The sequence below is a fragment of the Volvox carteri genome (genome assembly GCF_000143455.1).
Source record: "Volvox carteri f. nagariensis unplaced genomic scaffold VOLCAscaffold_49, whole genome shotgun sequence".
Lineage (NCBI taxonomy): Eukaryota > Viridiplantae > Chlorophyta > Chlorophyceae > Chlamydomonadales > Volvocaceae > Volvox > Volvox carteri.
This window is the reverse complement of record NW_003307592.1, coordinates 415,905-442,823: the sequence shown is the minus strand read 5'-3', so window position 1 is coordinate 442,823 and position 26,919 is coordinate 415,905. Positions and strand designations below refer to the sequence as shown.

General features: G+C 55.3%; 4 protein-coding genes across 4 annotated transcripts in view; 2 read left to right on the top strand and 2 right to left on the bottom strand.

Moving 5' to 3' along the window:
- Positions 1 to 2,236: 2,236 nt before the first annotated feature.
- VOLCADRAFT_83092 (uncharacterized protein) lies at positions 2,237 to 4,953 on the bottom strand. The gene is made up of 5 exons (XM_002955133.1): positions 4,891 to 4,953; positions 4,736 to 4,818; positions 4,398 to 4,514; positions 3,787 to 3,867; positions 2,237 to 3,094 (listed from the first exon to the last, which is right to left on the bottom strand). The coding sequence occupies exons 1-5, from the start codon at positions 4,916 to 4,918 to the stop codon at positions 3,041 to 3,043; spliced, it is 363 nt and encodes a 120-aa protein (XP_002955179.1). The 5' UTR covers positions 4,919 to 4,953; the 3' UTR covers positions 2,237 to 3,040.
- Positions 4,954 to 9,920: 4,967 nt separating this feature from the next.
- VOLCADRAFT_118984 (uncharacterized protein) lies at positions 9,921 to 14,857 on the bottom strand (the record flags this gene model as incomplete). The annotated part of the gene is made up of 9 exons (XM_002955132.1): positions 9,921 to 10,141; positions 10,187 to 10,397; positions 10,969 to 11,094; positions 11,621 to 11,782; positions 12,349 to 12,471; positions 13,098 to 13,211; positions 13,676 to 13,908; positions 14,365 to 14,437; positions 14,561 to 14,857. The coding sequence occupies 9 exons, from the start codon at positions 14,855 to 14,857 to the stop codon at positions 9,921 to 9,923; spliced, it is 1,560 nt and encodes a 519-aa protein (XP_002955178.1).
- A 335-nt stretch (positions 14,858 to 15,192) lies between these two features.
- VOLCADRAFT_106701 (uncharacterized protein) lies at positions 15,193 to 18,299 on the top strand (the record flags this gene model as incomplete). Its single annotated transcript, XM_002955190.1, has 6 exons — positions 15,193 to 15,232; positions 15,873 to 15,988; positions 16,385 to 16,486; positions 17,126 to 17,332; positions 17,664 to 17,720; positions 18,285 to 18,299. The coding sequence occupies 6 exons, from the start codon at positions 15,193 to 15,195 to the stop codon at positions 18,297 to 18,299; spliced, it is 537 nt and encodes a 178-aa protein (XP_002955236.1).
- Positions 18,300 to 19,304: 1,005 nt separating this feature from the next.
- The window catches only part of VOLCADRAFT_121393 (uncharacterized protein), a gene marked incomplete at its 3' end in the record, with an annotated part of 11,653 nt that continues 4,038 nt past the window's right edge, over positions 19,305 to 26,919 (top strand). Inside the window, exons 1-10 of the mRNA XM_002955189.1 lie at positions 19,305 to 19,616; positions 19,749 to 19,953; positions 20,587 to 21,063; positions 21,420 to 21,692; positions 22,471 to 22,704; positions 23,095 to 23,305; positions 24,020 to 24,228; positions 24,516 to 24,599; positions 25,418 to 25,999; positions 26,397 to 26,516. Of these exons, the coding sequence (XP_002955235.1) occupies positions 19,471 to 19,616; positions 19,749 to 19,953; positions 20,587 to 21,063; positions 21,420 to 21,692; positions 22,471 to 22,704; positions 23,095 to 23,305; positions 24,020 to 24,228; positions 24,516 to 24,599; positions 25,418 to 25,999; positions 26,397 to 26,516 (2,541 nt within the window). The 5' untranslated portion in view covers positions 19,305 to 19,470. The remainder of the gene's footprint in view (positions 19,617 to 19,748; positions 19,954 to 20,586; positions 21,064 to 21,419; positions 21,693 to 22,470; positions 22,705 to 23,094; positions 23,306 to 24,019; positions 24,229 to 24,515; positions 24,600 to 25,417; positions 26,000 to 26,396; positions 26,517 to 26,919) is intronic.

Sequence of the window (26,919 nt, the reverse complement as noted above, 5' to 3'; positions counted from 1 at the left end):
CCCATCGAAAGCTTCACATTTGGAACTGCCGCCAACGTCTGTCCCGAACCGCACTCAATCCGGGCGTGACTGCAAACACACACACATATACGCACGCACACACGTACGAAGGATGTCTTCCGTACACAGATGTACGTCCGGGGTTGATGCCCGTACTGTGCGTTACGCGTCATTAGGTCCTTTCCTGGTGACGATTCCGGTCCTGTCCTGGTCCCCTGTGCAGGGGTGTGTGTGTGTCTGTGTGTCTGTCTGTGTGTGTGTGTCTGTGTGTGTGTGTCTGTGTGTGTGTCACTTTGTGCGGCATTGCGACTCTGCCGTTCCTAATTTTAACTTGTCGAGTTTTGGGGGAACTGGCTGCTGCTGCTGTTCATGATGATGATGATGATGATGACTTGCTGGAGACATCGCTCCTCATATGTACTGCATCATACGGCATTTGTGCCACGTACCACGTTTGTACGGGTACATGCATTTCGGGATTATGAGAGGGCTCTCCTTAGAGGGCTCTGCCCTGCCGTGACCTTTTTCTTCACTCTCTTCCTCACTTGATTGGTTGGATGTTGGTGCATACATGCTTTTCAAACATGTTGGCGTTTTTTCTCGGCGAAGATCTCTTTTGGCGCCGCTGCTAAGGTACCGCAAAATGGGTTTTTAGTTGCAGGGCGTGCCTTTTGTCGCGTCCTGTGTGTTCTCTAGGGCTATTGCGGATACCCATATATACCGAATGTGCCACATGGAGATGGTGACGAGGCTTCTTGTTTTTGTTCCGTCCACATCGATTCATCTGTTCAGCTGTTGCGATTGCGGTCGTTGTAGTGCTGTTGCGGTTCGGTTGCGGTTCGGTTGGCTATAAAGGAGACTGTGAAGAGAAAAAAGAGCGGCACCGTGCCAGCTTTTCGTTGGTTGCGGCGGGCGCGTACTTTGGCGGCGGCTTCATGTTCGTCGTTTTACAGTTGTACAAAATCGTACCTTGTTCGTCGGATAGATGTGTGAACTGCATGTGCAAACCATCCCATGTGTGTCTGTTTGTGTGTCTGTTTTTTTTTTGTGTGTCTGTTTTTTTGTGTGTGTCTGTGTGTGTAAAAAAGAGTTTTCTCTGGGGAAAACGGAGTGAAGTGCGCAGCACCTTCTGGTTTCTGCAGTCGCACCGCCTGGCCGCACCGCCTTTCGTTTCACCGCCCGCCTTGACCCCAAAGTATCGACATCAGGTAGCTGGGTCTTGTCTGTGTTTTGCACGTTTACGATGATATGACTGTGCTGGGCTCGCATTCCCGAAATGGAAAATGCTAAAGTGGTTTTCGGACACGCACACCCAGACTTGTTTTGCTTGCTTCCCTCTCAAAAGAGAGCAGGTGAGCAGAAGTACGGGCGTACGAACAATGTAACCAATGAATGTAACCCATGATGTAACCTTCTGAATCTTATATTATGGCCACTGCTGAGGAAAGTACTGAAGCGCACGACCTGCTCCTTCTTGCCATCCAGTACTCGACAGGTGTGGTGCTAAGTGTTCAAGTGCAAGTGTGTGTGTGTATGTATGTGTATATGTATATGAAGCGGGGACGCCAGCTGTGCGACTATCTCCTAATAGGATAATTTCCTGCGATGTCGTCGGCAAGCATGGGCAGCTCATCACGCCTTCGAAAATCTCCCTCCGGCGACCCCCGGGGGCCCCCACAGCCCTTTCCTAACCTATAGATAACACCACCAACACCACCAACACCAACACCAACACCACCACCACCACCAACAACAACAACAACAACGGACGAGGAGCCGCGCGACCCCAGCCCTGCGCTGTGTTTCGGCCCCCGGTCAGGGCCCCCGGTGCTCTCGGTCCTTTCTCGGGACGAGAGCCGCCCCCCACAGTGTAACACCCCATCAACAATAATACTTAAACATCAGCAACGACGTTAACAATAACACACCAACAGTATCATCAACAATAATACCAACCTCGTTGGGGCAGCTCCTCTTCAAACCTTAAGCTTCGTTCTCAGCAGTGTTTTGAAAAGAGCAAGATGCAGTCCTTTCCGCTGCCGATTGTTGGTAGTTAGTAATTTCAGTTTCCTTTCCTGTTTTCCCCGGGCCCTTCGTCTCTCCCTGCTTTGTGGCCTTGGCCGGCCCTCCGTTTACCCCGTCTGCATCGCACTGCTAAGGCAGTTGTGTGTGTGTCCTAGAAGGAAGCGTGAGGCGTGTGCTTACGGTTCGCGGGGGCTTGTAGGGGCGGAGCTTTCGAGTACATGTGTAACACGAGTAGATTGCCAGTGAGGTTATAATGGTAATTCACAGGCTTTGAAGGTGGTGTTGTACGACCGGACGTGTTCATGAAAACCGCAACACACAGGAGGCCCATGTGGCATGCTGCTGGGCAACTCTGCCGCTGCTGCTCCTGCTGCTCCACCCAGCAACCAACAACTAACACCAGAAGCGCGGACAGTTGATCAACGAACACCGGAAGGAATAGACCAGTTAATAAGGACAGCAGTACTTCCTTCCCAATTGCCCTACATTAAAATGAAATGTAGCAACCTCAACATGTCGCTAAGTGGATTTTTGTGGCGGTTGCTACTGCTGCTGCTGCCGTTGCCGCGGCAGCAGCGGCATCCGCACGCTGGTAAAACACACACACACACACACACACGCACGATGCAACCGTGTTTGCACGCCGCGACCTGTTTTTACCTGGCCTCCGATACAAGCCAGGGCGCTTCGATGCCTTGCCGATTGCCGTGGATGGCATCCTGGCACCAGCCCAGGTGCTCCGAAAAAACCTTTGCTCCTTTTCTGTCACAATGATTTCGCGCCAACTTTACAATAACGCGATTGGCGTCGGGCATGAGCGACAGGAGGTTGCCTACGAAATACAGCAGCTAGGCAGGCTCAACCTGGCAGGTGTGAAACCCATCCGTCCAGACAGCCAACCATCCAACTCGTCCGCGTATCCCTTCCTCCATCCCCCCTCCGTCTCATCGTCCTTCCGTATGTCTGTCTGTTTGTCTGTCTGTCAGTATGTCCGTATATCTGTCTGTCTGTTTATCTATACAAAGGTGGACCCGTTCCAGCCGACATCTGAGGCATTGACGTCCGAAAACTGCCGTATATCCGCGTATCCGTACCCAGAGGGGCAGCTCCAAAGCGAGACATATGAAGGCGCAGGGGTTGAGGAGGGGTTGAGCATTAAACATTATAATCAGTATCAGTAAAAATCTTTGACAGCGAGTGGCGGTTTCATGTACATAAGAGAAAAGGGGTGGCGGTTCGGGAACTAAAGGTGGGCCTATGTGGGGGGGGCTGTGTGTGTGGGGGGGCTCCTGGGGTAGCTGGGCCCCTGATGGCAATCGAATTCTCCCACGTACCGGATAACCTCTAAGAAGAAACACACAACCTGAAGGGATGCGTGGGAAGTTCCCCTTTAGGGGAAGAACACCAAAGGGAAGAACTCCCCTACGGGGAGTCTTCGACAGCTTCAGTCTCCAGGAATTCCAGATACAACACCCCCCCACCCCTCGCACCGAAGTCGGACAATACACCCCCTAAATCATGCCGGGCATTACACACAACCAACCAACACACCAAGCGCCCATTGCACTCCCACTCGGACTCGGACTCGGGAGCCCCACGTCCTCAACCCACGACTTAAGCTCTCTTTCCCCCCTCCCCCCCCACACACACACGATGACGACGACGACTACTCTCTGCTTCTTGCACGTGTGTGATTTCCACATCATCCCTGGAGTCCTCAACACTCGAAACACCGGTCTCTCCCCCCCCCGGGAGCCGCACCTCGATGTACACGCGGGCCGCGGGGACGCCCAGATGCGTTGAGAGCACCTCGCATATCGCCGCGGAGATCTGCCGGATATTCTGTATGTATGTATGTATGTATGTATGTATGTATGTATGTATGTATGTATGTATGTATGTATGTATGTATGTATGTATGTATGTAAGTTATTGGGTTTCGCCGGAAAGGAAACCAAACCGGCAGTGCGGGGCGGGGCAGGGCAGTAAGGTGGGCGTGTGGTAGCAGTGGGTGGTGGGTTAAAAGGTCATGACATAATTTCAAACCCACCACCGACATGCCGTCCCCGCGCAAACGCTCTAAGCCCCCTCACTCTCTCACGCCTGGGAGCGGTTTACGTAAAAACCTCAGTAAGCTCTACACTCTATACCCCTCCGCTATGTCCCACCGTGGTGGGACTGGAAATGATCGGTCCGATTTATTATAATGATCCTGTCGATACTGCAATTGCTACTGCTACTTCCGCGTACCCGCATCATTACCAATACAACGTCCATGGCCCCCCCGGCTTTTACGGACACACCCGCACTTGTGTGCGGAACTTGTAACTTGTAATGTGTAACTTGTAACTTGCTACTGCTACTGCGCTCACCGGCTGGTTCACGTCGCCTCCAATGGCCCCAATGGACATGAAGTATCCAAACGCACAAGGCTCCTCCGAACCACCGTAGATCATGGGCTTGTCGGTGGTCAGGCTACACATCACCCACTGCGTGGGAGGTACGGGCGCCATGGGGTGGGATGCGGCGGCGCGGGCGTGTGTGCGTCCGTACAGGTGGAGTACATGGATCGTGTCGAGGGATTGATTCATCTCCTCGCGTCTGTATGCAAAACGTCACCCGCTCTCATAGCCCTCCTTCGGCCCATATGGCCGGAATTGTTGTTAAGGGACTTCCCTTCCTCCCGGCTGCTGTTGCCCGGCAAGCGCACCTGCTCCGGCTTGCCGACAGATTTTGACACGGCCTTGCTGAGCGCTTTGAGGACATCCGAGCTAGTCACTCGGTCGCACGGAACTGCGATGGATCAACTATGTGACATGCGTATGTGAGTGAACTATGCGTAACAATCAAGCTGGCTGTGCTCACCGTTTGTGATGACGTTAAGCGTAGGCATTCTTACGGTATTGCACGCAGTGGTAAGTTCAGATGCTAATTCAGATGAGTAATCAATGGTTCGACTACGGATTTCAAAGGAGAGTGTCCTCGCTCCGGAATCATGTCGTATGGATGGCGTTAGGCCAGGGTTATCATAGCAACCACGCCCAAACTGTCGCTAATTTTATTGCATCTACATAAGTTTGGGATTGGTTTATACCTGCAAAGATAGCTACTCATGCTATGGTAAAGGTATCTGTAAGGCCAATAATTTACCGCTTTAAAAGCGATAACCAATTTGGGGCCACATAGGAAGCTGAAGCAAGATAAAAGCAAAGGCCAATTTGACGTTTCTTACTCAGATCACGTACCGCGTTAACGGATGAACAACCCAACCCCCCCGCAGCCACATCGAGGTTTCTCGTTCGCCCATCGATGGGACATGTAAGATGCTGTTAAAAAGATAGATAGAGGCTCAAACTGTACGTTTCCATGCAGCCATGTCCTTATTGCTACCCCTTTTGACGGCCGTTTCCTGGCCCCCATGTAACATCAAAGCATTTCACCGTGGAGTTAGTCCGATGGTGGATGAAATGCACGCTAAAAGGTATACATGTACGGAAGGAAGGTACATCGCCCTTTCGTGGCGCACTTGTGGCACCGAGAGCGAAGTCGCCCCGGCAGCCTGACGGGGCAACTGCTACCACATCTACTCCGGTAATACCCGTGCTAGGACCCCTTTACGCCGTGTTATCTACACTAACGCAACTACTTTGCTGACCCACACCGCCCCTGTCCCCCCTGTGCACATTCTTTCAACACTCTTTGCTGCCCTTGCTTGTGTATTTGTTTGCACGTTTGCTGTTGCTCGAAGGCAGGAGGCGACTGGAGGAGGAAGATACGAAGGAATGAGAATTGTTGTTAGTTGTCCAATCCCGTGCAAGCATGTTTTACTAATACGCACTTTTTCCTTCTGTCGAGATCAGCTAAACCAGTAATGGAATGCACTAAGGGCCAATTTTGCATATCCCTCGGTCATCGACTGTCCAGTCGAAGCCACCCCGCTGTCCGCATCCGATCCCCATTTCGCACCTAACCCTCTGCACGACGCTGCACGATGAAAAGGCGCTAGCTGATAACACAGACAGACGACACTTCCGAAAATACGTCTAGTAATGCACAATTAGTATGAAGAGGCCGGGCGGAGAGAGAGAGAGAAGAGGGGAGTGAGACAGCATCTATCCAGCAGACCCAGTCGGGGGGCAAGGATTAATATGATGATGATTAACAGCTTGCTTGCGAGGTATATGCCATACGGCAGGCATGGTTAATGGACATCAGGGTTACCCGGTCGAATGATGTAAGGTCCAGCGTGCGCAAGCAAAATGCATATCCGTAACGAGGGACAGGCATGCATTTCGTCTTGTTGCTCTTCTCTTATTATTTTAAATTATCGCAAAAGCCTTGTTTTTGGTCCACAGGACACACATGGAGCTCGCGATCTGGGATTAACGTCCGTATATACCTCGTCCGTATGTAAATGTCGCAATATCACGCGCATGCATGAAGGTACAAAAGTGTATGTGTGGTAAAGGCCAACCCTAGGTGGCCTCTTCTGTCACTGGGCCGGCCACTCGTCCACTTACCCGCCCACTTACCTTGGTGCCTTGCTCGGAAGAAAACATCACAATTCGTCGAGAAGCATCACCCAACCCTTTTTCCTCAGTCTGCCCCCTTAATGCCCGGAATTCGGGAGCGGCTGCACCCTCGGCGACCATCTCAATCATGCGACCATAACTTCCACACCATATGACGCACCACCATCGGCAGTTCCCGCGACACGGCTCAGATCACTAACACACAGTAACACACAGTAACACACATTAACACACACACACACAGTAACACACATTAACACACACACACAGTAACACACATTAACACACACACACACACACAGAGCCTCCGAAAGCACACGCAATGGTAATCAGTTGCGCTCCAGCACATCACACGCAATGGTAATCAGTTGCGCTCCAGCACATCACCATGCAACAAGCGCACCCTCCCGTCCCGCCCCCTAACTACCCCCCCACACAAAAGGTGGTCATGCCTCCACTCCCACAGCTACAGCGCACGAGAACTGAGTAGGGTGGATGGATAGACGGATGGATAAACAAAATACAGAAACAAAAGTGCCCGGTGGATACAACAGCACACGTAAACACAGATATACACGCACACACTACTGCAGTAGTGTAGTGTGATGCTGCGGGAGAGGAATCAATCAATAGACCACGTCATCATGTGTCGCGAGCGAGCGGACCGTTCCAAATTTCCCAGGCCCCCCGGTGCCTCCAAACGTCGAAGGGGTGACAACGGAAACTTGTTTTCTCATCAAACTCCTCTTTTCACCACCAGCGGACCGCTCCCCCGGATGGCATTGGAGACAACTTCCTCCGCGCAGATGGAGCCGCTTCCAAGGAGCCGCTTCCTCCAGTCCCCCTTGCTGGCGTACAACCTAGGGGCCCTATGTACGGCCAAAACTGTCAGGGCCTATGGCATGGATGGGGGCGTCAGGATCGCCCACGCGTACACACACAAGCGCAGACAAAAGTCAATAAGATACAGCCAACAACAATGAAGCTACAACATAGAAAGAAAGACGGTAAACAGCCATAATCCGTGCCATTTCGTGCCGTTTGACAACCTTTTGCTGTACCCGCCAAAAATAAATCTGAGACACGATGTGTGCATGATGTGCATGCACCGTTTACGTCGTCATCATCGTCATCGTCGCACATGCCTCCATCCACCCAAACGCAGTCAGCCGCCACTCGCCGCTCTGCTTTCTCCTCTCCTCCACTCGTCCACATGCTCCTTCTCTGTACAAGGGTCCCAGTAAAAAAAAACCTCATGCATCCTCACCCCCAACCTAGCCGCTGCAGGGGTCTGATATAAGGCCCCACACTCGGAGCCCGTCAAGACTAATCGGCAATCCGAAATAAGTTACACCACGGGATGATCCCGCGCAGCGGCTGCATTCCATCCGCAACAACGCAAGGGGTCCTCTCCCGCACGGGCTCCCGTGACTAAGAGGGGCCCCATGGACCCCCAAAATACCCCCTCACCCTCCGCCGCTCTCCTCCTCCCCCTTCTGGCCATGAACCTCTCGCCTCATCCATCGCTGCGTCTTGGGGGCCGGATTTGGCAAGAAGGAAAATCACATCGCCATATCGCAGCAGTACTTCTATGTACCAATCTAGGTACTGACCAGGCTACGTAACCCGGACACTAATAGCATTCCCTTCCCACGTCTTTCGCCTCCGCATTCCCCACCCCGGTCCAACCAGACGAGACAGGGCAGGATAGGACCCGCCTTCCAAAAGCAGTTTCAGATCGCGGAAGACCCTCCTCCTCCTCCTCCTCGCCATCTCAACCGTAAGTAGATAATTTTAATCCATTTGCCATCAGAGGGGCGCGGCGAAAGCCGCCAACACACCACACCACACCACAAACCACAGCCAACACATTGTGTGAGAAAGCACACGATGCATGACGACATCGGCGCACAAAGTGCTGTGCGCCGCCGCAGGAGCGCAGGAGCACCCTTCGTCTCCCTCACAGCACCACAGCAAGAGGCGAGAAACACAAAACGTTAATCACGAGGATAAAGGGTTCTTATTATAAGAGGCGATAAAAAGAAAAGGCTTTCGTAACTGCCTCGCATAATAGAGACACAATAAAGAGTCGTTTTTTTATGTTGTTTTCGAGTCCGAGGTAGTCTTGAGGGCGAGGGGACCTCTCCTCGGACACGTGCCATACAGCCGGCCGACACATCCATGTGTGCTCACAACCCGCCTGCTACTGCCAGTCCGTGCGTGTGGGATTAATCGATCAATCAAATCCAACAACTACAGGATCTCCACCTTCAGCCTACACGTCACCCGAATCAAACAAACAAGCTTTACAGCAACTTTCAGCAGGCTGCTGTGCTGTCGCCGTCGCCTGCTGTGCTGTGCTGTCCTGGCTCTTGGACGTGTAGCCTCCGGCGCCCACGCGCGCGCCACTACAGCCGTCACGTTGGTACAACAATGAGAACAGCAAAACAAAAGCACCATGCCTGCCTTACCTTCCACTCCCAACTCGTTACGACAAAACGTCTGTCTGTCAGTCCGTCAGTCCGTCTGTCTGTTTTCCTCCCTGCTCAAGCTACCGCACATCAGCCAAGCTCCACCTTCTGCCGTCCCCTTCGGCAGCTCAGATCAGCTCGTTCAAACATCGACCCCCCCACACAGCCCCGTCCTCCACATCCCCGTCCTCCAGCTCCAGCGCAGCCTCAAACCCTGTTGTCGCCCCTCCACCACCAGGGCTCACCCCCTCGTCCTCCTCCTCCTCCTCCTCTGCTTCTTCCTCCTCCCCCCTCACGCGGATCATCAAGATATTCGGGAAGGTCACATTTTGGCCATCAGACAAGGCAAAAAACGACGGTCATCTATAGGCGCTGAGCCAATCAACAGCTTCGAAACCTACTCAGCGGCAGTTGGATCGTATTTCTTTGAGAGGGCTCTAGTTCCGGCTCTAGAGCGGCTGTGCTGGTGAGCTGGTGGCTTGTTGGATACCGGAGACGTCGCGTGCAGGGGGTAGGGGGTAGGTTCCTCCCTCCAAACCCCGCGCCCTCGCACCCTCCCCCATCCCTCCAGAATCCCTCCGTGAAAAACGTACGTACTTCCTTTCACACAGCTCACAACCTCCCACAGCTCACAACCCCCCAGTACACCCTTATTTATGCGCACCGCCGTCCTAGCCCGCCATAGGGTCCTCGAATCTAAGGATCTTCGGGCCCCGAGGCCGTCCCTCCCTTCCTGCATCCACGTGCCCCACGGCCTGCTACACATCCATCACCACCACCACCACCACCACCGCCATCATCATCATCATAAGAGGAAGCCTCCTCTCCATTTCTCACTATATACATGCAGCCCTCCGTCCAAACCAACCGGTGCGAGTGCGGTGTTCGTGCGCTACAGCCGACCCCGCGTGTGCGCGCCGGTAGCGTCCTGCCCTCCTGACACCACGGAGGCCTCACTGCCACTCTTGCCATTGCCAACGCCTTTACCGTTGCCCAGGCCGTTGGGCACGTACCCCTGCTGCTGCTGCTGTAGCTGCTGCTGATGATGATGGTTGTAATGCTGGTTGTTGTTGTTGTTGTTGTTATGGTTGTAGTGTTGGTGGTTGTGGTGACCTGCAGCAGTCGCATAGGCAGCAGAGGAAGCGGGAAGAGCCACACCCGCCGTGGCGTTCGGCTGCGCCGATTGCGGCGACGCCGTGTACGACGCATGGGACGCCGCGCCGGTGACGGCGGCGGCGGCGGCGGCTGCTCCCGCGGCTGCAAAGCCGGGAAACCAGGGGCCGTCGTGAAGAGCCCAGGTGCGGATGAGGTGGTGGGCGATGGCGAGAGGTGGCGGAATGAAGAAGCCCAGCTGCTCCAGGGAACGCTCCTGAACGGGGTTTCGGAGGCGGAGGTGGTGGAGGTAGATGTGGATCGGTGGACGCGGAAGTGGAGGATATGTCGTAAATCATCCTGATCAGTGCCAATATGGGCTCGGTGCGCTGATTGTGTGGGGACCTTCTAAAGTGACGTGTGTGTGTGTGTGTTTTGGGGGGAAAGGGGGGGAGGGGGAGGGGGAGGCCTCTTTGCCGTTAATATGAATAACCTAAAAGAGGCCATGTACCTGTGAAGCAAGTAGCAAGTACACGTTCTAGCCGATCCTGTCCTTGCGCCACATCACGCACACAGCTACTTTCTGCCACTCCATTACCGGACGACTACTACTTGGCTGCTTTGCTAAAGCTCTGTGTGTGTGACTTCCTCCTCCAACAACAACAACAACCTCACATCCTGGGCACTCCTCGCGGCTCAGGTCAAACATTTAAACACACACACGCACACACACATACATACAAACACCCCATATAGCAGCCCCCTTCCCTACACGCCCTACAGCAGTACAAGGCCCCCCTAGCCCCCGCAGCTCCCCCCTTTTTCTGATAACACACACACACACACACCTGCAGCTGTGCGACACTCATGGGCAGCTCCGCCACGCCATCGCTTTCGGGCAGAGGGTTCATGACGTCGTACATCCGTACGGCAGCACGCAGCTCGTCCTTGTCGTACCACTGTACGTCCTCCATCTAAACAATGGGTGCGAAGATCCGCAAGGGCGCCCCGCAAAAGTGAGTCAGATGCGTACCCTAATTTATACATCAATAACAATGCCGTGATCGAGCCGTGCGAGTCGCGGTGTTCGAATGCCTGTGTGCGATGTGCGATTGACGCCACCAAGGGGCCCAAGGCCTCGCAGTCAGCCACTTCCCCTCCCTTCCTCCCTGAACTGTGAACGCCTAAAGCATTGAGGAAGTCAGTAAATTGAGCGAAGACACGACGAAAGACAAACTGCGCTCATCAGTCCGAGTGTGCGCCCCAAATCTGCATAGTCGTCGCCCCATCCGTGTGTATGTATGTGTGTATGTATGTCCGTAGTGCTAGTCCTGCGTACACTTTTTTCAATTCTGTATTGGTACAAGGTGCAAAACGCAGTGGCTCTAACTGCACGCCGAGGCGCGTCGGCCCAGTTGTTCCTTTGCTTCTTGACTTCTGACTTGTGCTAAACATGGTAATTTCCCCTCCTCCCCTTTCCCTCTCCCCTCTCGCGCCCACCTCCTCCATGTTGACCAGTACTTCGTAGCTCCTGGCCTTCGCCATGCACCCCAGCATGAGCTCGCAGCCCCCGTAGCGGCCTATGGGCCAGGGCTGCGAGCCCACCACGGTGACCTGGGCCACAAGCACCCGGGACTCCTCAAACACCTCGCGACGGACCGCCTGCGGGGTGCGAGGTGGGGTGGGTGGGTGTTGTGGGGTGTTGTGGGGTGTTGAGGGGTGTTGAGGGGTGTTGAGGGGTGTTGAGGGGTGTTGTGGGGTGTTGTGGGGTGTTGTGGGGTGTTGTGGGGTGTTGAGGGGTGTTGTGGGGTGTTGTGGGGTGTTGTGGGGTGTTGAGGGGTGTTGTGGGGTGTTGTGGGGTGTTGTGGGGTGTTGTGGGGTGTTGTGGGGTGTTGTGGGGTGTTGAGGGGTGTTGAGGGGTGTTGTGGGGTGTTGTGGGGTGTTGTGGGGTGTTGTGGGGTGGGGGGGACAAGCGGACAACACAACACGGAAGGGGACGGGGAGGGAAACGGACATAAATCAGGGATAAGGGATGGAGGGGAAATGCGAGGAGTACAACAGTACCCGTCCGACCAACCAATGCAAAGCTCCTGCCGTACACACCTGCTGCTCATTTTTCCACGTGCACGTCTTATTCCCCCTCTTATTCCAAACCACACGAATATAATATACATACACACATAACATACTCCCAACCCTTCGCCCCGACGGGCATCACCATCACCCACCTCCTCCACGCTCTCGCACTGGTCCACAAAACCCGACAGGCACGTGTACATCCCTGGAGTAAACTTCTTGTTGCGGCCCAGCAGCGCGCGGCGACCATCCGGGGACTCCACCAACATAATCACCTGGTGAGCGTTACATGGGAGGTACGGCGGTACGGAGTGTACGGAATCGAGTTCGGGGTGATAATCAAATGAAAGAAGTGAAGGGGGCCATCTGGCGACACGTCCAAAGCACCAACTGCTTAATGGGGGTTCGCTTGTATGTTTTTGTGTGTGTATGTATGTGTGTGATGGGGAGATGTAATTATAATAAGCAAAGGGTAAGCTGCCTGAGGAGTGAAGGGGCAGCAAAGCGATGTGCTGTGTTCGTGTGGCCACGGCAAGGTAATGGGCCACGTCGTCGGTCCACGGCACCGGGGGAGAAGGGGAGGACGGGAAACACGTCATACTTGCTTCTCGATTTCGATGCACCCAGTCCCCCGGAATTCCCCCCCGCCCCCCCAACAGCCCCCCGCCAGTGGTTCGTCTTATTCCTCCCCAAACACACATCCCCACATATTCATCATTCTGGGGTTCACTCCCAACAACAGCACCAAGCCACTTGCGCATTACCAGGCCCTCTACACGCATGCCCCCCCCCCAATCACCTACACCTACCCCATCCACAACCTACCACACACACCCTAAGCAACTCTCCCCCCTCCCAACATCAACAGCCCTCCCCCCCCTTTCCCCCCCCCCACTCTCACCACGGGATCCGTCCTGGGGTACACCTTGTGGTGGGGGGTTGCGGTGCACTGCCGCCGCAGACCCGCCTCCACGGGGGCGGTGGGGGCGCCGCACCGGGGACAGAACTTGTGACTCTGGAAGGGGAGGGGGGGAAAGATACGAACCACAAACGAGTCAAAAGCTGCTGCCAGGGCAAGAGTGTAGACCAGACGTATAGAACTGACCGAAAGGCGGAAGGGGGTGTGGGTGGGCAAATAGAGGGACGACACGACAACAAGGAAAACGCATGGCGGTGTTGTTGATGGGGTTGCGATGGTGCTGTAAGTGGTAGTGTTGTTGTTGGCGGTGGTGTTGGTTATGGTGGTGTTGACGTTGATGATGATGATGATGATGATGATGAGATGCGGCGGGGTCGGTGATTTTGTGGGTGAGATACCAAAACTGTTTTGCCAAACACTGTCCCTTCATGGTGACAGCCTTCCCTCTCCACCTTTACCTCCCACTCTTTCCCCCTCCCCCCCAAAACACACACACACACACACACACACCAAACCCACCACCACCACCCCGCGGACCTATTTCCCGCCCCCCCTCGAACCTGGTGCCATTGCGACAGCGCTGTAGCCTGACCCGCGATGGCCGCCGCATCCCGGGACAGCTGCGGCAGCGCCGCCCGCAGATCACTGAGTGCCACTCCGCCGCCCAGGCTGCATGTGTCACGGAGGAACTCCATAAAACCCGTACGGCAGTCCGACACGTCCAGGGCAAACGTCCAGCGCTCTGTGCGGTCCTGACCCAGAAGGTACAGGGGCAGCTGGTAGGCCGCGTCACCTGGGGGGTAAGATTACCATCCAGGGGTGGCGATACGTGGAAAACGCAAGCAGCGGGCACGCGCAGCGGGCTAAAAAACAAAATGACAACATAGAACAATGAATATTTCTGAATTACAGGGAATCAAACTAAGGCATAGACAAAGTAGTAAGGATGGTGCTTAATAGAACAATAATGCCAAAACCATAGAGCAAAGATTTAAGATTTAAGTTATTTGAGCAGCTGGATTTACAAAGGCAAGCAGATCTGGGGGGTTGGAGATGGAGGGGTGGAGGAGGGGTTCATGGGGAACGGGGAGGAGGGCGGAGCAGCCTCCCTCCTGCCAAGGCCCCGAGGTTCCTGGTCCCCCACTCCAACGAGGGGAAGTTTATGAGTGTAACGGATTTTAAACGGTTTCATATCTCAGCTGACTCCCTGCCATCAGGGCCGTTGTTAAATAGCAGGTTAGTTACTCACCGTAAACCCACGTCAAGCAGATACTCTCGCTGTTGAGGTCGAGTTCGGGATCTGTGGCGTTGAGGAGGAGAGCCTGTAGGTCGGCGACGGGTGCGGTGCTGGCGCCTCCAGTGCTGGTTGTAGAGGTGATGGCGGTGCCTGCGCAGCCGCCCAACGTGGCGGAGCTGCTGCGATGGCTACTGATGGATTCACGCACGCAAACTTCCCGGCCGGCGACTACCACCAGGCTAATTTCGTCAGATTTTGAAGTTCCATCAAATTTAAGCCTCCGGTCATATGTGCGGTCCAGGGGGTTGCCGGAGAAGTGCTGTGGCGGCAGCAACAGCTGAGGCACTACCGCGGATAGCATTAGCGACTGCGAGTCCTCCACGAAGAAGCGGCCAGAGGCGGCTCGCTGAAGGAGCATGCTACCTGAATTTTGGGATGTCGCGCAGGGAGCCGGCGGAGGGAAGTGCGGCTCCGGCGAGGCGATTCTGCAGAGGTCGCTTTGCATTTCTTTGACAGCTCCGACGTCGGGCTGAAGGGTCCTTTTGCCAGCTTCGGAGACAAATATTTTACGTCTGTTCTAGTAGTGAAAGTTAACTGAGGCCGCCAGCAACGTCAACGCATTGGCTTCTTCCGAAGTGTCAGGGAGTCATTGCAGCGTCAACTTGACGGCCATGGTTAGATTTCCGAAACGACGTCCTTACTAGCAACGCGTAATGAGCCCGACGACCTATCGTAACGTGCTTGCCACTATAGGAAGGTTCAACTCGAACGAATAAAGTTTGCCGACGTTGCAGTTCAAACCTTGCCGGTCTTAGTTTCAAGAAAAAAACTCAAAATGGAATGCAGATTCCTACGCGGAAATTATTGAGGCAACCAACTGGTCAGGAGCTCAAGGACCCGGTCGCAGTTCGTCAGGAGCTGAGTTTAGGAAAGCTACGTTGAACGAGAGCGCGTAGCACACGACGTGAGTTCCTGTGATTTGCACCAAACGAAATTCATGCGGCTATTCGGGAAATACGCTGTGTCCCAAAAGCTTCTAACGCTAACGCATCGGTTCTTTGTACGGCTGACCGTAAATCTAGTTTTGCTGGGCATGTATGTCTTCTAAGACATACATGCGTTGTTTATATTAGTCGTTGTTGTCTAAACGGGCGTCCGAGTGCCTTGAAGATCAGGCCGGCCGGCGCATAAACTTGCTTCACTATCCACCTCCAGCTTGTTAACCCCGTAGCCGCGCCGCGCGAGGAGGCGTGCCAAGCACCTCTCTCCAGCCAAAAAAAACATGCCACACCTAGCAGCAGTCTCCTCGTTACGCTCAGCGACCACTTCAGCGCGCGGCGCGCGCTCCGCACCAACAGCACCTGCAGCTTTCTCGTGGTCTTCATCCCTACCCACACAACCAACAGCCCGCTGCCCAAACCCCCGCAACTCGCGAGCTCCAGTCCTTGCAGCTGCCGCCTCCACATCCGCGCCTCCTGGCGCCTCCACCACAGTCCTGATCGCTTCCTCGCCACCTACAGCTGCGCCCGCGCCCGCCCCCGTCACCTACAACTACCACCAACTAGAGGTTCCACAAACCCCACCTGGCATCGCCCTCATCGATATCACACCGCAAATTCGGGAGCTTGTGGCACAGGTACGTGGCCCTCTGGCTCTCGCTCTCCGTGGATATGTTTGCTACAGCGAGGCGCGTTAGGACTAATGAAAATATGGGACAAAAGGGGTTGTAAGGGCAACGGGACTAGAGGGCTACGGAGGCAAAGCACGGGCGCGTGAAACAGACACCCGGTATAGACGGATACTCCTGGATTAATCAGGTATGAGGTGTGGAGGGGATAGGGGATTGGAGATGTGAAGAGTGCACATCAAGTGTGATACAGCAGCGGGAGGGAGAGGGAGAGAGCTTAGCGTTACGAAACGAAGGTCGCCCTGACCGTTGCAGTCTGTCAGAGCGCCATGGACGGCAATCATTACTGCAACCGACATTCCAACCGACATTCCAACCGACATCCCAACCGACATCCAACCGCAGGCAGGGCTAATGGAAGGCTGCGTGCACGTGCTGTCGCGGCACACCACAACGGCACTAACCATAAACGAGAACGAGGCCCGGTTGCTGGACGACGTACGGCAGGTAATGCCGTACATACCTGTTGGAAATGCATGCATGATTTGTGTATATGCACATCTGGTTTATGTCTTTCTGATCCTGACACTTTTCAAAAGCATGTGGTTGCTGACGCTGCTAAATTTAGAGCAATGCTGCTGCTGCAGCTGCCGCCGCTACTGCCAGACCCCTTGGGAAGGTTTGTCCGTCCTTCCCCCCTCGTCCCCCTTCACTTTCCCAGCCGGACTTCACCCCGTGGCTCACGCAGCTCTGGGGCCATGTCTCCCCCCGCCCCGGCGGCCACAACACAGAACGCTCCTCCCCCCCCCCAGTACTCCTCCTCCGACCCCTTCTACCGTCCTTCCTCCACCCCTCGAGACACGCACACACACACGCGCACACACACAGTCCCTCTCCCCCTCCCTGCCTCCGTTCCCGTTTACCCAGGTCTCATTGACAAACCCTTCCTGCACACTAGCATACCTACCCGTCCTGATAACCTCCATCCCTGTGTTAAGCCCCTCCCCCCCCTCCTCCACCTGCCCCACCGGGAAACCCCCGACCCGACCCGACCCGACCTGACCCGCGCCAGCTCATTCACTTGGCTTCCTGTGTCCTTTGTTTTACCCCTGATACACACCCGCCCGCCCGCCCCGGCGCGCGCAGTTCCTGGCCCGTCTGGCGCCCCCCACTGATCCCTACCTGCACAACGACCTGCACCTGCGACCTGCGCCCGACAGCTGGCCGGGGGGCTGGGCGGCCTGGGCAGCGCAGGAGCCCCGTAACGCCCACAGCCACTTGTTGAGCATGCTGCTGGGTAACACCTTGACGGTGCCGGTGACGGGGGGGAAGCTGGCGCTGGGGACGTGGCAGGTACGATAACGTGTACGACTATGTGTGTGCATGTATGTATGTATGTATGTGTTTGTTACGTGTTATGGTGAGGTTAATAATATTAAAACCCCGATGAGGAGAGGATAAGGCAGGATAAGCCCCTCCCGGGCACAGCGGGATAAGGGGAACACGCGGGAATGTGCCCCGCCGTCCTTTCCTTTTGGGCTGCCCCGCCTGCCGCCGCCTTCTCCTCCTTCTTGTTCTCCTCTCCTTCTCCTCCTCTTCCAACGGCGCTTCCCACGGCCCGCCTTCATGAAAGAAACCCCTTCTCCTCCCTGAAGCCCCCTTCCTCCGCTCGGCTGCTGTCCAGTCGGTGATGCTGGTGGAGCTGGACGGCCCCCGGCCGCGAAGTGTGGGTGTACAGCTGGTGGGGCATGCGGCGTACCCCCCCACCCCATGACCTGCGCCACCTGGGCTCCCTGAGCGACACCGGGACCTCGAGCTCTATGGTGGACGACTACAGGAGGAAGAGGGGGAAGGGGGAGGGGGGAGGAGAGGACAAGAGAGGAGGGGAGGTGAACGAAACTGGATTTTTGCTGGCTCGTGTGTGTGTGTGTATACTTGTTACAAATCTGTCCGGGCTTGACTCTGGCCAGGGGCACCTAACCACGTGCGCGTGTGTGTGGGGAGAGGTGAGCGCGTGGGGTCCTATGGTGGAGTGGGGCCTGAGATCTACGTAATGGAGCTGTGGGGAGAGTTTTAGGGTGTTGTTGTCGTGATGGACGGGTTTAGGGCTCCGTACAAAGAGAAGGGGGTGTAGACCTGGGGGAGAGAGATGCGCGCGGAAACAGTCGGCATTCCTTCTACTCGCATTCCGCCTCCGACTCCTGCCTTCGTTGCGTACATGTTCTTTTGTGTTTTTAAGTATTTCGGCCAGGCTTCCTGACGGCTGTGTCTGACCATGACTTGATCATGCAACTGCCTGCCGCAGCGAGTTGAGCAGTAGCTATTTAACTTGCCCACCCTTTTGGTGTACGGCCGGCTCTTCCGGTGCTGTTAGTTGTTGCTTCAGAATACTACTGCCATTTCTGTTGCAGATGGAGAGAGGCTGAAAGGGCCCGAAGAAGACGGCCCTTACGAACGCGAGAAAGAGACACAGCAACTAAACTAAATTGGGCTGCACCTTCAACGGGCGAGCGCGCGCTGAACAGCAAAATCAACAAAAGCTTAACGGCTTATCCCGCGTAATAAATGACGGCCCCCAGGACACGTTCCGCTGCGAGACAGTTAGTCTTAATGGTTTTTAACAGCTACGCATTGGGCCTTACGCCCAACTAACCCAGCTTACTTAACGCAAGCTCGCATTATTGCTTCATCAGCTGATTGTAACAACCGTTGCTTGCTTGTGGCTTTTGGTTCGACTCTTCAGGCTTTGGCGCGGCTCAGCTCAATGGGAGTCAGCAGCTGCTGGTCCGTTCCGTTCAACATATTCCTGCGGTTACATTACTGCTGCTTATAGCCTTTCTTCCATTCCATTTACAGTTCCACCACGTCCTCTTGCGGCTAAACTCTGACTTTGTTCAAGTACAGTTTTGCCTGTAACCCAGACCAATTACAATAGCTGGGGGCTTAGCCAGGTGGCCGGAAGCAGGGGAACCAAGTATAGATCAAGGCACGTAATGGACTCGTTACGCTTTTGCGTAAAGATGCTCCATTACCTGTAGTGTGCTAAGCAGGGGCCGGTCTGTTGGAGAGGTGATACGGACAGGGCCTGTTGGGGCACGTGAATTCAGCGTCAAGTCAACAGCATTATACGCGTCTTCTCCCTACGAAAGAGTTATACCACCGCATAGCCGAATTGCTTTGGACATGTCTGCTGGACATTACTTAGCAGTTTCATTTAAGCACATGAGTACTTGGTTGGAGCCACCGTTGGCCGTTAAGACATGACCACCTAGATGGTTTTCACCATTATTAAATCATTCCAATGTAGCTCATGTTTTTGCGTATGTACTTTTTACGTCAGCCAAATTGGTTCAATTAGTCAGGAAACAATGCGGACGTTCTTTTGGGGCGGAAACTAGGAGGTCCGCCTGAACCTCCTTTTTTAATAATCCTTGACAAAGCACTCTCAAAATCCATTTCAGATTAAACATACTGCTACTTTGCCGGAGACAATGGTCGTTGCGCAGCGCGTGCTCATAACAGGCGGTAACACCGGAATAGGATTTGAGGCAGCCCGGCAGCTCCTGCAGCGTGGCCACCATGTCATCATCACCTGCCGAGATGCCAATAAGGCGAAAAAAGCTGTCGATGCCCTATCGTAAGCGGAACCAGGCTGGACTGCTTCACGCCCGCATTTCACGCATCCTATCCCAGCTTGCCTGCAAAAAAAGTTCCCGGGAAAAATAAAACATCTGAGGTACCTCTCTGTTAATCTCTAAATGTAACACAGGCCTGTGGCTGAAGCCAGCGGCGCAACGGTGAAGTCCGCGCTGATTAATCTAGCATCGCTATCCAGCGTCAGGACCGGCGCAGCGCAGCTGCTCAAGGAGCACCCCAGGCTGGACGTGTTGTGCTGCAACGCGGGTATGCTGTGCAGGGCCGACAGCTCTGCTCCCCTGGAGCGCACTGAGGACGGCCAGGAACAAACCCTGCAGGTTCGGCCTCTGAAACAGCTCCTCGAAGACTGACCCCCTGGTCTCCATAATCACCATCCATCCCTATCAAAAAGCGACCGTGTATAAGTATTGCCGGATTTTGGCTTGCTTTTGCGGCTGTTGCTTCCGCGGCGGTTGCAGCGGTTGCTACTGCAGCTGTGACTGTTATCACTGTTGCTGCTGGGCCTAGGTTGCGGACATAGCGTCAAGGGTCGTGGGCGGTATCTGAACCATCTGAACCGGGGCATATCAATCTCCCCCCCCGGCTCCCAACCCAGCGCGCAGACTTGATTCTCCTATCGTGCACTCACGTGCACCCAAATGGCCAGGTGGTAGTACGGCGGTTGTACGGGTTCATCCATCTCACTCCCAGATGCTGGCGTGTACCTACCTACCCCTATGACATTTGGTACTTTGGACCTTTTAAATCAGAAATTATTATATATCTCTTTACTCTTTTTTGCGTAATCACCGTCATCGACGCCATCACCATCATCGTCATCATCACCATCGTTGTATGATTCTCCAGCTTCCCCCGTCCCTCTCCTCCCCTTCCGTCTACCTCCCGTACCTCCCTCTCCTACCTCTCCTTGCCCTGCCCCCGTCCCCCCCCCCCGCCCAACCCCCCGGCAGGTCAACCACCTAGCCCACTTCCTACTGGTCCACCTGATGCTCCCAGCACTACTGGCCTCACCTGCTGCACGAGTCGTGGTAGTGTCTTCAGAGCTGCACCGCAAAGCTACAGCCGCCACAGGCGGTGGCGGCGGCGGCGGTAGCAGCACCACCCCGCAAACTACATCACAGATGGCGTCTCTGCCCGTGCCCCTGGCATCGCCGGAATGGATTACGCGCCTCGGCGCCAGCGCCAGCGCCGGCGCCAGCGGGGGCGGCGGCGGCGGCGGCGGCGGCGGCACCGGTGCAACTGGCGCGATGCCGCGGCCGACGGGTTTCCAACTTTACTGCACTTCCAAGCTGTATAACTTGTGGTTCGTGTACAAGCTGGCAGGCATGCTGCCGGCGTCGGTCAGAGTAAACGCGGTGACGCCGGGTTGGGTGCCTGGTACGGCACTGGGCCGCGACATGCCGTGGATGGCGAGGCTGGCGTACCAGGTACGACGGCGAGACGTACGATTGTACGGGAAAGCGCTGGGAATTGGTTATATAAAACAACAGCGCGGCAGTGCCGGGCGCGCCGCGACGACGTGTGTCCACCTGTCTATCGGTCTGTCTGCCGGTCTATCTGTCCCATCCTTCGGAATTTTAGTCTTTGCCCTGCCACTGCCCCACGAGCTTGTACGTGCTCGTACATACACACGAGCCGCCACCTCCACCACCCTTATATCTCTTCTGGAGTGAAGCCCCTACTGTGTATTGCCAGCCCAGCCATATGATATTCCTCCCTCCTCCCTTGTGCTCATTCGGCACACGCTGCTTCGCTACTTCGCCACTCCGAAACCCGCCGCCAGTACGTCTTTCCGCTGCTTCCGGGCACCACCTCCGTAGCTGAGGGCGCCCGGCGGGTGGTGGAGGTGTGCGTCGGGCAGCAGGCGGGCGCTGCAGTGACCGGCACCTACTTCTCCAGGGGCGTACCCACGGAGAGCAGTGCGGAGAGCCGGGACGAGGAGGCGGCAGAGGCGCTGTGGCGATTGTCAGAGCAGATCACGGGTGTGAAGCCGGGGGGCTACGTGCGGACTACGTTGCCGCAGGAGGCGGAGACGACTGCTGCTGCTGTATCGGACGTGGGGACGTCCTCCGAAGTGCCGCTTTGAGCGCCGTTGGATATCCCGTGGGAACGTAATGACATATATAAGTAACAGGATGTGGGGCTGGTTATGCTAGCGGAACTGCCAAGGAATGGAGCCGAGGGTTGATGACAATTGTCGCGTCTGTCGTTTGTTGATTGTGTCGTGTTATGTTGTGCTGTGTTGCACCGGCGCCTGGCATGTACTATGCAAGAGACATCTAGATTGTAAAGCATTACGATGTATGATGCCGGTTGGAGAACGCGCCGTTCCAACTGCGCTCCGAAACTGGCCCAAATTCCGTGACGGCTTCAACGAAAGAATTGTGCTGCATACTGATATCCTCACAGATTTCTACATAGATGTTGGAAATCCATTTCTTATGTGGTAGAAGGCGGTAGTGTGCTTACATCTGATATATTTGGGGGCAAAAGGAATGTTTCGAGATGGACAATAAGGTAGTTTTCCAATTGGACAGCCTTTTTATAAGTCAAGCTCGCAGCATACATTATCGACATGCAATGGCAGAGTCGCATCTTGTATGGAGGGATGGCACGGACGGTGAAGCAGCTGCTCGGTCCCCATAGAACCCGTGGATTACAGGTGAGACACGTAATATATCAACTTTTGTTCAGTATCATGTAGAAGGCTGTCTACATATGTCATGTACAGCCCGCAGTTTCTGCAGCCTGTGAGTCACAGGTCTGGGGTCGCCTGGGTCAATGCCTTACCTTCAACCCAATCCCATCATGCCGACATCCTTTTTCCCTCCCAGTTCTCAACAAAATCTCTGTCGGACCTTGAAAGGCTGCCGCCAGCCAGCGATGAAGCGTCTTCTTCATCGTCATCGGCAGCTCATGCGAACACCCCGCACCTGCACACGGTCTTGCGAGTTCAGCAAGGGTTTAACACATTTGCTGTTGCCACCTTCACGTTCTACGCACCACCGACAGAGCCGGGGGAAGCTGCTGCCGCGGCCCTCGGGTCTGCCGCACAGCATGCAGCGCAGGTGTGTTGCCGTGCGCCGGACGCCCCTACCTAGCCGTTGCACCTTCTTTACTTTCTCTCCACTCGAGGCAGCCTCATTAGGTCAAATTGGAGGCGACCCAAATGGGCTTTTGTGGGAAAAAGCGGTGGTATATTTGCATTTCCGCAGGGCTCTGTAGGGCTCTGGTCTGTTCCCCAGCAGAGGGGGGAGCAGAGGAGCATATGTCTGACGGGTATTTGTCTGTCTGTTTATCTACCTTATATTCAATCTTTTTCAAAAAAACTGGGAAAATAAACAGCCCTGAGCTTGTTCACTTGCAGCAATTTTCAAAAAAAATCAACAATTCAACACCACGCTGCTGCAATCCCACCCCTCCAACGACGTAATGACGACGATGACGATGCGCCCCAGGTAGGGCTGCTGGCCCTCCGGGGAGCCTTGGGCGCCTCCAGGCCGCCCTCGGCCCTGGTTGTACTGCCGTCCCTGGAGTTGCCTAAGCAGGCAGTGGAAGTGCTCACGAAAACGCTGGCAGAGGGGCTGATGGAGGGCGGCCCGCCGCCGTCACTGCGGCAGGGAGGGCTCCAGGGAGGGCCGGCGACGGCGGCTGCGGCGCCGATTGTAGGTGCGTGTCAAGGGTGTCCTTCTTGTTGCGTGCTTTGACGTGCGTATGTATGTGCGTGTGTGGGGGGGGGAGGGAGGGGAGGAAGAGGTGAGGCCCAATGGTCTATGTGTATGTATGTGTATGTGCGTGTGAGTCCTGACACGTGTATTCCCATAATGTATCTGTTTTGTTGTTGTTGTTGTGGTGGTGGTGGTGGTGATTTTGGTTGTTGTTGCTGTTTGGTGTTGTGATGATGTTGATGGTCATCGTGTGTTGTTGTTGTGGTGGTGGTGTATAGTATCGGGGGAACCGATCGCTTCTGACAATTCTGGGAGGTCGCGACAGAGGGAAGAGGAGGTGGAATGGGGCCTTATGCTGTTTTATGACGATGAGGTTTATCCGCCCCGCGGGTGGAGGTGGGGGAACTGAAGGGAAAGGGGAGGGAGGGGAGGGGAAAGGGGAGGGGAGGTGGGGGATTGGATAGTGTACTTCTCCCTCCTTCGGCCCCCCCCTTTTCGCACACACGTTCCCCATCTTTACGTCCCTACGTCTTCCCTCCCGCCATCCCCCTCGGTGGGTGGTGATGTGGACGTCATCGGCAGTTGCTCCTTGTTTTTATTTTTTTGCCAATCATTATCGTCATCATCCTCATTATCATATATACTTTCTCCCGTCCCCTTTACCTGTCCCCCTCCCCTCCTTCCCCGCCTCCTCCGCCACCACCTCCTCACTAAGGCTGTAGCTCCCGATTGAGGTTGCCAGACGAACGACGAGCTGTAGCAGAATCTGAATTAGCAGCAGCAGCAGCAGCAACAACGCCAGCAACAGCCGGTGACGGGATGGCCGCTCCAAACCAGCGCCATGACCATCCCCGCCGTTTCCACGTCACGTTGGCAGCAGTCCACCTGCCGGATTATGAGGTGGTTGCAATCCGTTGCGAAACGGTGAGACGGATCTGCCGTACATGAAAATGCCGTACATAAAAGTAGAAAGGGGATTTTTCCGCGAGGAAAGGAAAGGAAATGCGCACGAATTTGCGCGCACATATATAAGGAGAGATTATCCGTTTTGTTTAAATTTATAATTATCGAAATTTAAATTTTGTTATTTCTGGTTTCCATGTTCCAAACATGTCCCAAGGTAAAATACCGTTTCGAAATATAAGCCTGATGAAACAAGAAGGGATTTGCTTGTGCAGAGCTCTTTGCCGAGGCTGCCGTACCTCGCGGAGGCGCTCCAGGGACGGCGGCCCCCTGCCTTTTTGCTCATGGCGAAGTCCGACTCGATGGCAGGAGAGCTGCTGACACGACTGGAGGTACGTACGACACGCCGTACTACGCGTTACAACATAACATAACAATTCTAAGAGCTTTATTTGCGGTATTGTCGAATGTACAACAAGAGAGGATTGTGGAGAGACGCCTTTAATGGAAAAAGGAACTACATATTTGTATGTATTTTTTGTCGGCGTATGCAAATTTTCAAGCATTTCACCAGCGTTTTGGAGGCCTTGTCGTAGGCGTGGCAATGACTGAATCCGTTCGATCTACCTCCGATTGCCCTCCTCCTGCAGCCGCTATCCCCCGAGTATTCCTGCCTCGCCACGCCGTCACTAGCATTATGTGTTTTTTTATTTTTAATTTTAACTATTTATTTATTTTTTAATTTTCACTTCATTTATTTTTATTTTTTATTTCCACTTTACCCCGCGACACACACACACACACACACACACACACACACACACATGGACACAAAAACTCTCACACCCGGGCGGGCGGGCCGTGTAACAGAACCTCTTCCCGGGGTCTGTCATCGGGGCCGGAGTGGCGGCGGAGCGGCGGACGCGAGACCGCCGCCGACTGATGCTAGTGGGCCCTGGCGGCGGCGGCGGCGCCACCGCCAGTGCAGGAGCCCGGTCAGCCCCAACGGCGACAAACCCGCCGCCGGAATCCGCGTTGGCGCCGTCGTCGTCATCATCATCATCATCATCATCATCTGCAGCGACGGCAGGGGAGCTTGGTGAGTACTGTCCTCCGGTCATGTGTTCGCTCTCACGCTCTCCATTTCTCTGAAACGCACACACATACACGCATACACACACATTCACACACACACACATGCACCGCAGAGGGCCCCTTCCAACGTATGCTACTGGATCGCGACGGTGGCGCAACAGCCACAGCCAGCGGCAGTAGCAACAGCACCAGGGGCAGTAGCAGTAGCACCAGCGGGAGTAATGGCAGCAGTAGCAGTAGGAATGGCAGCGGCAGCAATGCCGGCGGCGGGCGGCGGCGGCGGCCGGCGCCAGGGGCTACATCCGCGGGCCGCGGTACAGTTGGCGACTCTGGCGCTGGCGGCGGCGGCGGGGCTAGCGGCAGCGGCGGCGGCGGGGCTGGCGGCGATAGAACCCAGCGGTCGCCGTCGCTTGCGGCCTCCGCCGTCGAGGATGCCGACGCGGGGGCGGAAGCTGCAACTGCGGTCCATATGGCCGAGCTACAGCTGCCGTACGTAATTGTTGGCGATCAAGTTCATGGGGACGGCGGCGCGCTGCTGGCGGTGTACCCAAAACAGCCTGCTGCCGCAATAACCCCCTCCTCCTCCTCGTCCTCCTCCGCCTCGTCCCATTCCGACCTCCGTTTGGGCGCTACGGCGTGTGATCTATTTGCTCGGTTGGCTCTGGGCAGCGACCACCTGCATCATGTCGTACTGTGGGTAAGAGATGAAGAGGAAGAGGGAAAGGAAAGAAAGGACAAACCAACTGAGTCGCTACTTTTGCGCGTGAATGTATGTAAGTGCGTGTGTAAATGTGTGTGTGTGTGTGTGAGAGAGAGAGAGAGAGAGAGAGAGTTAGAGAGAGAGAAGTGAGAGGAAAGTTAGTTGGGAGGAAGAAGCCGCCACCACCTAGGTCACGTACTGAACATCATCTCCCCTTCCCCCCCTTGGCAGCAGCTTCACTCCTTCGTGGTTCGTCTTACCCCCTCACCCCCCCCTGAGGCCCCGTGCCTAACACCATTCTCGTTCTCCCCTCCCTCCCTTTCCCACCATCATCATCTTTTCACCCACGCACCCACCCCACTTCCTCCATGCATCTTGTCCCCCCCCCACGCAGGGCTCCTCATCGACCGCCATCTCCCCCCCCTCGACGGGACCTGAGCCCGTCGCCCCCCTCCCAGCCGCCCCCGACAACCCCTTCTACTGGGCCCCGGCTCGAGTAGACGCACCGGGCCACGTGCAGCTGCTGCTACCAGATTCCAAGACGCAGAACCTGATCCTCGGGGATCTCACGGATCCAGGTTTTATAGATTTCGCGGATCCGGATCTTGCAGATTTTGCGGATTTTTCTGGCGGTCCGTATCCGCAAGGCGGCTCTCCCCAGCAGCAGCAGCAGCAGCCGCCACCGCCGCCGGCAGCATCGGTAGCATCGGCGGGGTTGAGGTCGTCCTCCCTGGAGCCTTCATTACCAGGGGTGAAGGCACCATTGCCAGCAGTAGCAGCCGCAGTAGCAGGGGAGGCGGCAGTTACAACAGCGACTGCGAGCTGTGTGGAGATGTCGGAGGGGGCAGGACGAGCTCAGCAGCCGCAGGAGGAGGAGGAGGGGGAAGAGGGGGCCCTTTCCTCCTCCCCCTGCGGCT